Below are 14,528 nucleotides of genomic sequence, written 5' to 3' on the forward strand. Positions count from 1 at the left end.
TCTCTCTCTCAATCAAAAAGGTCTCAGAGTACAATGTGCTTTCAGGAGTATTACCATTATCATAATTTCTAACTTCTCATCTTCATTTCAGGACACAAAATATGATGATGATGATGATGTTGATCAGTATTATCTTCATCATCCTATACATTGCTCTGTTTTTAATACAACTTCAATTGTACAAGATGCTGGATACTCTTTTGTCTGCAGTGTTTGTCACAAAATTGCAAGGATGATAATACAAATATTAATTTGGCAGACCAAAGCAACTTACAAGGTTTCCAAGAGTCTGACTTCCTCCACCTCTTCTGATCTCTCCATCTCTGTTTCTCTTGATTCAATCATCCTCTCTCCTTCCCATGACAAGAAGTTTGCATATCTCGTTCCAGACATGCTCCTGCAGTTCCTTTCTAAACAACATCTGCAAACACAGACGACTTTAGGACCTTACTCAGCTCCGGTTTCAGTGCTTTCTGGATCGGACTGATGCATCTCTCCCCGGCCTTGGCTCCCTGCCTCCTCAAGCTCATCCAGACTTATGCTGCGGGGCTTGTTCTTTTTCTGTCTGCTTTTCCCACACCATTCCTCTTCTTTAGGCTTTACAATTATTGTTTTGCAAACTGTTCTCTCCATCAACTTGCACCGTTCTATCTTCAATCCCTTGTCTCTTCTAATACCCAATTTGTGAATGGATTTTTAGTTAAAATCCCAGTGTAACATAGCACTTCTCTAGTCATAGCTTTTTGTACTTTTCTATCTTTCTATACAATTCCATATAAATGTTGCATAATGGAGTCACAATTATGATCTACTCGAGCCCAAGGCAGTGACTGTGACTCTTGTGAGCAATGATGGTTCCCACAGACACCACAATTAAAGGGGCTGACAATTTGTGGGTGGAAGAGCTGACACTGAATACTGAGGAACCCTCACCCCCATACCAAACATACATCACCTTTCCCATCCGTTTTGTTTAGCCCATTGTTTAAACAATTTCTTTGGCTATCATTTATAATCACTTCAGAGCATTCAATCAAGCAATTACCTCATCAAGTGTATCAATTAGATGGCACTGTGGTCACAGAGAACAAGCTCATAGTATGATTGAAAACTGAAGTGAGTACAAAATAATATGCATGGAAATTATGTTTAAACTATAGACTAAATATACCCGGAGAATTGAATAATCAGAATATCAAATTATATTTTTTTAAATTGGAATGTTAGATTAAACTGACCTCTGAAATCATTCACATACCAATAAGAGAGTGTATATTGACACACATATACACAATCTACTATTTGACAAATTTTAGACAGTGTAACTTTAAGGGTCTTAACATTGCTGCTTGAAACACCATTAGTCATTACTTTTAGCTCTATATGTGCACACTAACTACCCAGTACATCATATGTATATGACATGTAGTTTTTAACATTTATTATAAACGACAACATTTCTGAAGTGTATATGGCAGATCTGGTGTGAGATACTTGTATTGATTTCATATAATGAATAATTTTTGAAGGAGTGATGTTGATGCAAAGAATGATAATTTGTGGTGCATTTAGGTATTGCGAATACAATATTACACCAATATAAATCTATTAAACTGCCAATACACTCTAAATAAATTCTAGCAACATTTTAGGAACATTATGTTGAAATGGGAAAACTAACAACATTGACTGCATTTACACATATTGCTGTGCCACAGTAGCTGTGTGGGGTAGTACTTAAAATTATATTGATGAATTACAAATATCCCATCATATTTAGAGTTATTTAGATAATGTCAGCTAAAATTGCAATTATAGCACCTTGTAAAAGTATTCTGTCCCTTCCTAAAATTTCAATTTGTTATGATTTAATAATGTAAACCAATTTTTCTAAATTAACCTTTTTATATTCAAAACACTACTGATCAAACTTAATCTTATGTGTTAAGGAGATTGAATGTCAACAAAACTGAAATAATTAAAGAAAATATATACATAAAAATGTATTGATTACATAAGTATTCAACCAAGTCAGTACTTGGTGGAAACACCTGTGGCAGCAATTACTGCTGAGTCTACCAGCTTTGCAGAGTGGGATGGTGTAATTTTTACACATTTTTCCTCACAAAATTCACAGTTCTGAAAAGTTCATTGGGGATCAATGATGCACTGCGAACATCAGGTCTTGCTGTAAAATTTCTATTGGATTCAAGTTTGGACTTTGACTGGGCTAATCAATGACATTCACTTTCTTCATTTTAAACCATTCTATTGTGGCTTCGGCTTTGTAATGTAGGATATTGTCCGGCTGAAATGTGATTTTCTTTCAACACATTATTGATTATTGCCTGACTCAAGCAGGTTTTCCTGCACGATTCGCCTGTACTTTCAACCATCCATTTTCCCCTCAATCCTGACAAGCTTCCCAGTCCCTGTGGATGAGCAGAAGCTGCATTTGATGATGTCAGCACCATGCTTGATAGTTGGGATGGTGTTGACTGGGTGATGTGCTGTGTTGGGTCAGATGTAATGCTTTGAATTTAGAGCAAAAGGTTAAATATTGTTTACATGCTTTGTTGCAAACCCAGTATGAGATTTAAGATGGGTCTTTTTCAGTAATGTCTGGTTTCTTGTCACTTGCTCACTTACAGACCAATTTTGTACAGCAACTGGGATATTGTTGATGTATGAACACTGACTCCCATCTCAGACAGTTTTGGCTTCACAGTAGCAACCCTAACCAGTTTCCTGCTTGCATGGCTGCTCAGCTGGGAACGGTGGCCTGACCTGGGAAGTGGCTGGGTGTAATGTGACTTATTTAGAAAACTCATTGGTATTCATGGTTGGTTTGTTGTCTCACTATGTGAGTTGTGGCATGATATTCAATAATTAACTGAGGAAACATACAGAAACAGATTCATTTACTGGTTATTAACTTATGATTACATAGAGACAGAGACCATAACAAACTTTCAAACCTTTTGCACCCAAACTGATGTATGGTTGTCATAGCAAAGGGGTTGAATACTTTTAGAAACATATTTACATAATATCAGCATTTGTGGAGCTTTATCAGTTGGGAGTAGTTTGTGTAATTTCAAATGGTAACAAAACCAGGAAACTTTGCAGGGAAGTGAATACTATTGCAAGACACTATCATCAGATGCTAGTGTTTACATTTAACTTTAATGGTAACATTTAGAGGTTTACAATTAGTCTTCACTTAAAAGTTAATTTTGATATCACTTGCATTCTGAATATCTTTTTCTTACAATTACAGGTAACATTGGCGGAGTTTACGTGTGTGTTTTAACCTTACCTGAGACAATACGCTTGAGTTAGGTTACCCTCTCCCTCTCGGGGTTTACATGGTCTTAGTTTGTTGCACTCGGGACGAGTTGACTTTTACCCGATGTCATGCAAATTAAGAGGAAAGGAGTGAGTTAATATGCAAATTAGCTGCACTCATGCTGTTTTTTGGAAAATCCCAGAAAGGGTGGTTTACACGCATGAGAACAATACTCGAGACGTCACGGAATCCATGTGACAACGTGTTCAAATTGAACAGAGTACAGCTGTGGCTTGTGCCTTGCATCTATTGGTTTAATACTTTGTTTTACTGATCTTACCCAAGTTGTTTTTCATGACACTGATTGTGCTAGCAAGCCATGAATATAAGTTCAACTAATTTTCTAGCTTCTAATTAATTTTAATCTACAAGTAAACTATTAACACGGAGGGTGGCTATAACAAAACAGTCCAACCCAGGCAAGTGTTTTTATAAAGTTAGTGTTACAGCATGATGGAATGAACTAAGCAGTGCAGCACAATCATAGATATATATATATATGTATATATATATATACATATATACAGAACCACAACAACATAGAGCTTAATGATAATAGCAGAAACAATAACAGTAATCCACATTACTATTAACATGAAATACACTGTTAATAACCATGACATCTTGAAACCCACAATAAACTGACCAGTTATCTTGCACTTTTATAATGCAGTTAAGGACATAAGATTATCACAGTAGTGTTTGCAAGTGAAAGGTGGGTTTACATGTTGAAAAGGGCGTTTTTTTCCCTGTGTTTTTGTCATTTTGACGTAATTTACTCAAGTATTTGGGATTGACCCAGTCCTTCTCTGTGGCCATATTTTTTGGTCACAAACCTGATTCTCCTGAGTTTTCGGGCCAAATGTGCATGAGCATCATCACCTCATGAGTTAAAAACACTGCATGTAAAACTCCCCCATTGTAACACCTTCTAAGCCATGGTATACATTTTAGTAAAACAGAACCCCATCAAGTAACTATTTAATAATTTATACTTTGTTTTGAGAATTTACATTTCTTCAGTTATTTACCTGGAAGGTGGCTTCCTGATGAAAAACTACAAATTGATTCTCAAATGTCATGTTTATTTTACACTTCATTTTGTACATACTTATAATTATTAATAATAACATTACTTCAAGATACATAATCCCGTCTGCGCACCATAGGTGATAACATAAATATAAGTAACAATTACCTTGTATTTAGTTGTTTTAAAACATCAGTTGCAAATACAACCCTTAATGTTAGAGATTCAAGAAACTAATACCATATATTACAACCTTTTTAAAATAAAACATTGTTTTTTTCTAGTTATATTTAGTAAAAAGACATGCAAAAGGAAAATTAAGCAGAATTTTAGTAACAAATAGCTTCTAAAAATAAAATATGCGAACATCAGTGAAGGGCTTGCCTGCTCTCTCTTTATATATATATATATATATATATATATAGCTCTGGAAAAAATTAAGAGACCACTGCAATTTTTCCTTAAATCACCATCTCTACATGTATGGCAGCCATTCCATTCCATTCATATTTTTATTAGGAATTTGGGAGAAATGTTGTCAATGTTCATTTTACCCAAACACATACCTATAAATAGTAAAACCAGAGAAACTGATCATTTTGCAGTGGTCTCTTAATTGTTTCCAGAGCTGTATATGTATATCTGTATATATATACACACAGTAAATACCAAGAAGTAAATAGCAAAACTCACACTATTTGCATAATACAAAAATGTATTCCCCCATGTATATTTTCAATGGCCCAACTAAACTTTAAATTGTGAATATGCACAATACCTTGATAAAAACACACACACACAAACATTTATGTATATGTAAACATGCTATATAAACATTAGTTCTCATAGTTTTATTCCATTGTCACATAATAAAAATATAGAAGTTCTCGAGGCAGATTTATTCAGTGGGGAATGATGTGTGAAGGGCCTCTGTTCACAGGGCTCGTTTTATTCCTGCATGGAGACCCGGTGTGCAGTATGTTATCTAACTTATCATACATTAACTAACTTTATTATTGGCATTCTGCAATTTAATAGCCTTTAATTTTGGATTCAACTTAAAGATGAAATTTTGCTTTGGAATTCTGAGTGTGAGCTCAAAACAACACGGGCCTCCAGTGTCAGCCAGTAAAAAAAGATTATACTAAAGTTTTATATATTTTGTTTTTTGTCTATGAAATGACTTTGTCACTAAGCTAATGAGTGCAGATTTAATGTTTTTACTTTATAAGCAGTGTTATTAGTGCCACAGTGAGTTTAATTGTGTTAATTTGAGATAATATTGTATTACCTTGCAATAATTCTTGTATTAAAACAATTTTGTTACTTTGTACTGTACTTTCTATTACACATAACCATTACACCAGGACTTGAAATCTCAGCTATTTGTCTTGATATTTGGTTGGGAATAATAGATATATAGACAATTATAAGATTGCTTACTTTATTGGTTATGGTCTAGGGTTTGAGTGAGCAAAACATCAAAACTTTGTGAGTTTATTATTTATAACAAATGACATGGTATTCTGCAGTGTAGGACCTTTCTTGTAGTTTGCAAACTTTGAATGGCCCTTTGGCAAATATTCCTAGCAGTATTGAAGGGGTAATGTAAAATAAAAGCAGTGCTGGTGTTGTGTTCATCATGAAGTTGAATATCAAATCTCAAACCATCTTCAACAAGGTCGCTTACAAACATATAGAGCTGCATTTGTAAATGAAAACTAGATCTAGATTTAGACTTAAATGGAGGAATACGAATATTGGGATATACAAATATTAATGTTTTGGGAAGCTATGTGGAGAATGCTTATGTGTCCAAGTCCCCCGGCCCTGTCATTGCTTACAACCGGACCTATGTAAAATTCCAGGGAAAATGTAGCTTCTAAGCTCTTTTCTAGAGACTGGAACAGTTATGTAAAGTTGCAATATGAGTATTTACAAGATCATGCGCCGAGTCTTGAATCTGAACACCTGCAATCTTTCCTTGTTCTTTTGAAACTGCATGGGTGTTCAAAAATATTATTATAGTTTATTAAACTGAAACTATTCTATTTGCCATTCAAGGAAAGACTGCAAGTATAATGCAATTATTATTGCAAAATAATGCAACATCATCTCATATTAACATGATAATTATTGCAAATTAACTGAATAATATCTCATTAATGCAATAATTACTGTGAAATAATGCTATATTTTCTTGTAATAACGCAATCTTTTGCATTTTATCTGTTGTGCTAATAAGCTTTCTTAGTGTAATGCACTAAAGTACTGAGACAGATTGTACTGAGTCACTTAGTTAATCTATTTAATTAAATTTTTTAGTAAGTCATATTTTTACTATTGATTTTTTTATTGATCTAACTTGGCCACATTTTGTTGTTTAACTAATTGTAAAAATGCATTTATATAAACTGACATTTTTTGACACAATCCTGCCCTTGTTACCAAGCTTAATTGTAGAATATTTAAAAACTGAACTGCAGAATTAATTAATTAATTGTGGATTCCCATGGAAAAATAACAGTCAAATATTTTTTTCAAAACACTGACTACACACTGGAAATGAAAACATGTAAGAAGAAATTCCAAAAAGTAACTAATTTAGATCAATTTGGTAAAAAATCTTTATGTTGTCATTTTTGCAATTTGTACATAATTCATCTAATGAATAATAAAATGGAAGATATTCGTATTTCCAAAAGTTCTAAAAGGAGAATCAAGCCTCAAACATAGCACTGAAAATGTCTTACCTTGAGATCTGTACCAAAAACTAATTTCAAGCTTTGTGGTCCTAAAAACACTTTCAGTCTTAGTTCCAGTAAATGTAAATGATTGATAATAGCCCTAAAGACAAAATGTAAATATCATAATAATTCAGAGTTATAGAAATGTGTATGCTTATATACATTGAATAAGAAGTAATTGATTGCTATAATTGATGTATAAAGGATGGTGTAATAAAAACCATTGGTTTGTATATCGTTATATAAATATTTAGTCACCATCAGACTGCTGACCTCAGGGGGTGGTTTCAGTCTCAGTGCTCTACAATTGAAAACATCTAGATCTTGAAATAATGGCATCTGGGGTTTCAATTTCTTTTATCTGAAAAATCTATACATTCGTTTTTCTCCACAGAATATTGTTCATAGGAATAAGAAGAGTCAGCATTTTGGTCTAAAAAATATTAAAAATAAAGTGCTGTGTTGTGAAGAGAATACTGATTCAGTTTTGATGGAAGTCCTCCTCAATTGAAAGTATGGTTATAAAGCAATTAAGAGGGTTTCTCTCGATAATCTGTGATCGCTTTCCACAGTTTGCACAGAATACCCCCTCTGCAAGACAAATGAAAAGAACATCAGTACAAATGGATGCAGAGAAACACATTTTATACATATATTGTATTCTGAATTTTGGAAAAAACACCATTTTTTTGTACTCTAAAAGCCAACTAATAATTACCTAATATAATAATGTAATCTGTGTATGCAGTCTCAGATGCAAAGTAACAACAACTTATTTAAAGAAAAAATGAATGTTTAAAAGACGGATTTGAGTAGTTGGTAGGATTGATAGAGGCTAGGGCTAGGTGTAAAATGCTTGCTTAATTGATTTTGTGTAGTTAAAATCAGACAGCTTGTGTGTGTAAGGTTTTGTCTATAAAAGGCATCTAATAATTGAACCTATTTTCAATTAAAGATTCAATGTATCTTCTTGAGTACTTTCACATTGCTTGTGTTAATACTAAAGCCATTAACTAAGTAGATCCATTAATACAAATTAATACCAACTATGCTTGGCATACCTTAATTTTAAACTCTTTAGGTCATCTCTCGTCACATAATGCAAGATGTCCATCAGTGTGTACTCTTCTGCCAAAAACTAGGGGATGTAAAGAGGTACAATTCATTAGTTCACAATAGTGTTTCTCCTGCAGACTGGTGACATTAGAAACCTGTCGATGTGTTCAAAGTAGATGCTGATTATGTTGTTTCTGAGTTTGGTTCAAAAATGTCTGTAGGACATGCTGTAATGCCCATTTTTCCTTTTCCTTTCCTGGAAAGATTGCTATTCATTGATCGATCCCTTACTTCACAAGGATACATATCTATTCTTAATAATACTCCCTTCAAAATGTTTCAAGACACCAGTTCATGTGAAACAATTTGCCACCAGCCATGCCTGTTAGACAGCTCATGGAAACCAGCATTATAACATTTTTTTATAGAGTTAAGAATAAAATATACCCTTTCAATAGTATCATCGTCGGCATCATTATCTTTTAGCCATTTGGTCAGCTCAGGGTCCTCGTGGTCCGCAGTGTGTGTATATCGATGACAAACAGATGGTGCAGGAACATCTGTGTTAAAACAGGCGATTTCGGCAGTGCCTTGGTAACATCATAACAACTCTTGACCTTCAGTTACAAAACCAACATGAAATGGTGACTACACATTCCTGTTGTTTTGAGAGTCCAGGAATAGTAACATTTCTTTCAGCTGTATGAATTTTGACACCTTTCTGTTCATGGTGATGCACATATCACACTATGGTGTTGGAGTACCTAAAAAACTGAAGGTATGTGCTATGCAGTATGCCAGTTAAATAAGATAGAGAATTATTCAGTTGTAAAGTAACTGAAAAAGATCATTAGGAAATAAGGACTCACCAGCCAAACAAACAATACAAAATAAATAAATAAGTAAATAAATAAACAAACAAAACAACTATTATATCACATTATTTCATGTCCAGCATTCAAGCAGACAAAGATGCAAAAATGCAAATCCTTTATGATTTATCGTGGTCTAAACAGACTTTTAAGGATTGTTTTGGATCATTGGTATTCTGTCTATGGCACTTCAAATCTAGATAAGAAACAATGAAATACAAAGGAATGAACTGCAAGAGATGGATATGGACTAGTCGAGCTGCAGTTTCCTGCAGTACTCATAGGGAGTCCTTCTACCACATACCTATTGGGTCCGATTTCAGTCTCAGTAGTTTGATCTCCTGCTCTCTCTCCTCTATGACCTGATGAAGGATGATCTGGTACTCCTTCTCCTTCTCTAGCAGCTCCTCCAACAACCTTCAAGAAAGAAGACAGGAAAGGGATCTGGAATCACTTGAAGCCATCTTGGAAGCGGAGAGGAGCAAGGCTGGCAAACTGCTAATCTAAACATGCTATGATGTGAAATCTGTGCTGCATCGAATTTTGATTTGCACTGTTGACTCCCATGCCATTTATTTCCATGAACATAGACAAATCCTGATTGTTCAATGATGACTACCACATAAAAGAAGCAAAAAAGCAACAAGTAAAGATATAAAATCCACAAAAAAAGAAACTCAAAAATCAGAAAAGGAAAATGTGAAAGAAAGTACTTAAATAAAAGTGGTCTGCATAACCTATATAATTTTTAATGTAGGAAACAAAATAGAAACTATAAAAATGATATAGCATTCAGCTCTCTAAACGATATAACCTAAAAATGGAAGATCCTGACAGCAAGGAGCTAAAGCCGAGCACCTGAGAACATATCCACATTCAACTGCTCTGGAACGTCAGCTCTCAAGTGCCCTGCTGTTACTCCCCGTTTCAGTAATTGCATCTTGTGTTTGGTCCACACCACACCTGAAATCTGCAGTCCCTACTTTGTATTGCCCATCCTATACTTAGAATACACTGAACACTGAACACTGATTATCTGAGGTATGCACTTTTCTGTCTTTTAAAGTTGTATGCATTGTAATTACACAACTTATAGGTAAGGGCATCTGCACTTACACAATTTTGCTAATGTATGAAAAATTATTGTGATTTTCTAAACTTGCTATATTGTTTTTCTAACATTCTGTACATCTAACAATTGTATTGACTATATGCAACAGTCTATCATCTTGGACAAGGGCTTCTGCTAAATGAATAAACAATAATAATGCAGTAGGTCTCATAGAAACGTCCATCAACACAAAGGCATAAGGTTTCATGGTGTGCTGTGAAGCATACCACTCTGCTACTGCAGCATCTAAAAATAAATCATCTAACAAGCAAAACAATGTGAACAATCCCTGAAGCAACCGCCAGGTGGAGCATTTACAGCTGGAACTGTAAAAATATGACTGCAAACGTGACAGGAATGAGCATTAGTGCACTGAGGAAATTACCCATGATGGAGTGAGGAGACAGTGCTGTAATAATCTCTGCTGTTATGGGGAAACAAACTAACAAATTAAATAAATACATGTATTATTATTATTATTACCTGTTGGTTTCTAATTTCATCCTCCCCAGCTCCATGCTGACAGAGCGCTGGGCATTGTGGGACTCATGGGATACCGTGGAGCTGAGAGTGCTGACCCCCGAGGTGGGCACGGTGTCGTCATGGCGGACAGGGGGCTGCCGGCTGGACTGCTTGGCAGTGTTGTCTCCGGGATCCTCATCGTCGTCAGCGTCCTCCTGGTCGGCTGGGTCGCTCTCCGAGGCCAGGCTGAAATGTGGCCTTAGTTCTACGACACACAAATAAACTGTCACCCAATCATGGTATGGCCACATATTACTTCCACATCCTGTAATTCTGTGTAAGGAGCAAACAGACACCTACTTCAGCTGCCCAACATGCAACTCGCACTTCCATCTTACAGTGCAGAATAGTAAGAGCTCAGCCACCAGATCCCTGTGAGTTTATTTTGGGGGCACATTTTCATGTTTTTAAGGTAGATCACTTGTAACTACACTATAAAGACTTGCAGAACAGAGTATTGCTACAGGACAGAAATTAAAACAAACCAGAGAAGCAGCTTCCATTTGGCTTTAAAAACCACAAATCCTGACTGTTTTATTTTGACTTTAACCTAAATGATGTTTAAAACGATATAACAGTACTACAACATCGATTAGACTTTAAGGTAAATAAATACTCTATATGATTACAAAAATATTTTCCTGTGCAATTGATTTTCTTAAAAAAAAAAAAAAAAAAAAAAAAAAAAAAAAGAGGTTAATTAATTTCCTTCTCATTAGGAGTATGATTTATTTTGCACTATATGAAGCTTTACTTTGCACAGAATCTCAATTAGGGTTTCATAAAAGAAACACAAATACTATTCAAGATACAGCATTTGTTTAATGTTTCATGTAGGATGAGACTTTATTCCAGATTATAAAATTATAGACAGAAGCGATGTTACCTGGGACAAGAATGGTAATGGCAGTCTGTACAGCTTTGCGGATTATATTGTCCAGGGCAAACATCCAGTGAGGTTTGATGTTATGGTTTCGCAACACTTTATTTACCTGGTGACAAGACATGAAAACATTCATTACTTATACACCTAATGAATATAAATATAATAAATAATACATATATTTATTAGTTAACAACAGAAATTTCACCCACTGTGTGTTGCTTTATGTAAGGGGGATGCTTTTAAATATTGCCTTTCAGTTAATTTAGGGAGCATTGCCTAATTAGGCAGAGGCTGATTTCTTAATGACTTTGTCATGTTTTGTCATTTTTTAAGTGGTTTCAGGTTTCAGACTGAAATGCAGGTCATACAGGGTGTTTTAAATGACAGGTTTTGATGAGTTTGTGCTGTATTGCAGCTTTATTTATGTGATGGAACCAAACACCTTCTTGTCAAGGATTACATAGGTTTAGTATAACAAAGTACATGCAAAGGCAGTCTTCAGTGTGATTGTATTTTACATTTGTATGTTTATGAGAAGAAAACATTTCAGTCTGAAATGCACAATTTATCAGAACTCTTGTCTTTTATTGCACTTAAAGGCAACTGGTGGTTTAAGAGCCATATTTCTAGTCAGCTCTTTCCTTTCTGCTAAAATGGGGAAATAACAAAAGCAAAAGACTGCATTTAAAATTATTAAATACAACACATTAAAGGAAACATTTTTGGTGAGGTACAGTATATTAATACTACAAAAAGTGGTACTACAACTTCTTATTTTTTTACATTTTATTTAGGTGGTAAGATCCTGGCAGCCATGTTAAGAAATTTAATAATAATAATGCTTTGAATTATTTGCCACCACTGCCAAAATTTACAATGTATACATAAATCGCAAAGTCAGCATTCTGAAAAGAATTACTGTATTAAAAAATACTCATAGGTCAATGTACTACATGCCGTTATTTTGTATTGTTCAATTTAAAATACATACATTATTTTCATTCATACAATCCTTCCTGCCCACAGACTTACCTAATTCGAGCCTGCACACTTCAGTCAAGAATTAACATTTCATTACTCATAACTAGGACCCTGTGTTTTGCACAATTTGCCATATCAATTATACAGTATATGAACAAATATTTATTAGGAAGTCAGTCCATTTCCAGATTTAAATTATTCAGGATATACACTGCAGATGCCTGACTGAGGGGATGCGTTTCCTCATCAAGAGATTGTCAGCAAATACAAGTGTTTCCATAGATAATGTATGTAAATGACAGATAAGGGTTGGAAACCTAAATTTAACCTGAGGCTCTGGGGACAAAGACTGATCTCTTGTCATTTCAATTGTCTATGATAGTTTGAGGTTGAGAACAAGAACAATATAGGACTACTTGGGCTATTGTTCCTAGTTAGGAAAGGTTGTGATTCTGTTTTACTAACACGTTTACAAACTACTAAAACCACATATAGCCATATACCATCCCTGCTCACACAAGCACACATCCCAGAATTTAGAGCATGCGTAAAATGTTATTTAGCTGTAGTATTACTATTATTATTATTTATGTCTTGGAAGATGCCCTTATCCAGGGAGGCATACAGTTTACACATGCTATAATTGTCATCCATTCACAGGCAGTGACTTACAGCATCCTGGAAGCCAAACAGCACAACCTGCAGCTGGCTAATGGCCGAACTGTCAAAATCCAGCTCCAGCTTGAGCAGGGACAGGGTGTTGGCAATGATCTTGCGATCTGCAGTCCTTACAAAGTCCCCTAGGCTCACCACTAGCGTGGAAATGTGCTGTCTTTTCAGCTTTGTCTCTTCTGTTCCCTGTATTTGAAACAAAAAGGTCCAGGTGTAAGTGTCTGAGACTAAGGTAAGGCCAGCAAACACTCAACAGGAGTCCCCTGCTGTAGTTTCTGAAAGATACAATATACAATTCTGCAGTGCTAGCTTCCTGACCGCTCACACACCTAATCAAGTGTCATTGGATACAGCAGATACAGTTACTAATACAGTCTTGCCATGCTGAACTGAAGACAAGCACCACACGGGAAAATCAACCAGATTGAAGGCTTTTTACCTGTGCCAGGGCTTCCACCAGGTTTTTCACTACCTTCTCCTTGTCCTCTGTCAAGATCTTGTGTAATGTGGCTCTCCTCTCACTGTCTTTCTTCAACATGAAAAACCCTGTGTCCTTTTCTTCAGGAGACGGAGGTGCACTGTGGTCCTCAAAGTTTTCAACAGGAATGCTACAAATGAATAGCAGGAACAAGTTTTCATTAGACAACTTTTCCACAGGATCCCCCCCCCCGCCCCTTTGTAATTAGTTCCTACTCTAGATGCACCTGTGATAAAACATGGCCTCAGATGATTTCTGAAGATTTCTTGTGGAATAGAAATGCATGCAGCTACTTTTCAACTGAAGAGGTCGAAAGATTTTAGTATTATAATGCTAATTTAACACAGGTTGTACTTCATGTACTGGTGATATTATATATATAAAGAGTACACATTATATAATGTGACATATCAAAGGACATATTAAAGTGTTTGTAGTGCTATTGTTTGTTCCTTCACACTTCTAACTAAATATCACTGAAAAATATTTCCTCTTTACCAAGGAGGATAAAAAAACTGAAGAAGCAGCCATCTCACAAGCATACTAGATGCCCGACACATAATTCTTCTAAACAAAGAAGCAGATGTGTGGCTTTCATGATAAATGATTTATTCAAATTCTTTAGTTCCCTTGAACAACCTTTCATATTAATTTTACACATCTCACTTTAGAAGCGCAGCAAATAAACAAACAAATCTTACATGTGATCTTAAAAAAAAAAAAAAGGTGTCCAGTGTTGTTCAGTCCAGGATAAATTGAAACATCGGACTGACTACGTGGAGCCAGTCCCCGTGCAGATCGAAACACAAGGCTGAAAGTCAGTA

The 14,528-nt window shown here is 35.2% G+C and overlaps 1 protein-coding gene across 1 annotated transcript in view; it reads right to left on the minus strand.

The window, feature by feature from the left end:
* Positions 1–4,413: 4,413 nt before the first annotated feature.
* map3k5 (mitogen-activated protein kinase kinase kinase 5) overlaps positions 4,414–14,528 on the minus strand; it is a 68,972-nt gene continuing 58,857 nt past the window's right edge. Inside the window, exons 23-30 of the mRNA XM_066699166.1 lie at positions 13,666–13,834; positions 13,227–13,412; positions 11,574–11,679; positions 10,649–10,892; positions 9,359–9,471; positions 8,630–8,742; positions 8,188–8,264; positions 4,414–7,717 (exon numbers count right to left, since the gene is read on the minus strand). Coding sequence (XP_066555263.1) covers positions 7,657–7,717; positions 8,188–8,264; positions 8,630–8,742; positions 9,359–9,471; positions 10,649–10,892; positions 11,574–11,679; positions 13,227–13,412; positions 13,666–13,834 — 1,069 coding nt within the window. The 3' untranslated portion in view covers positions 4,414–7,656. The remainder of the gene's footprint in view (positions 7,718–8,187; positions 8,265–8,629; positions 8,743–9,358; positions 9,472–10,648; positions 10,893–11,573; positions 11,680–13,226; positions 13,413–13,665; positions 13,835–14,528) is intronic.

The sequence above is a fragment of the Amia ocellicauda genome, chromosome 1 (assembly GCF_036373705.1).
Source record: "Amia ocellicauda isolate fAmiCal2 chromosome 1, fAmiCal2.hap1, whole genome shotgun sequence".
Lineage (NCBI taxonomy): Eukaryota > Metazoa > Chordata > Actinopteri > Amiiformes > Amiidae > Amia > Amia ocellicauda.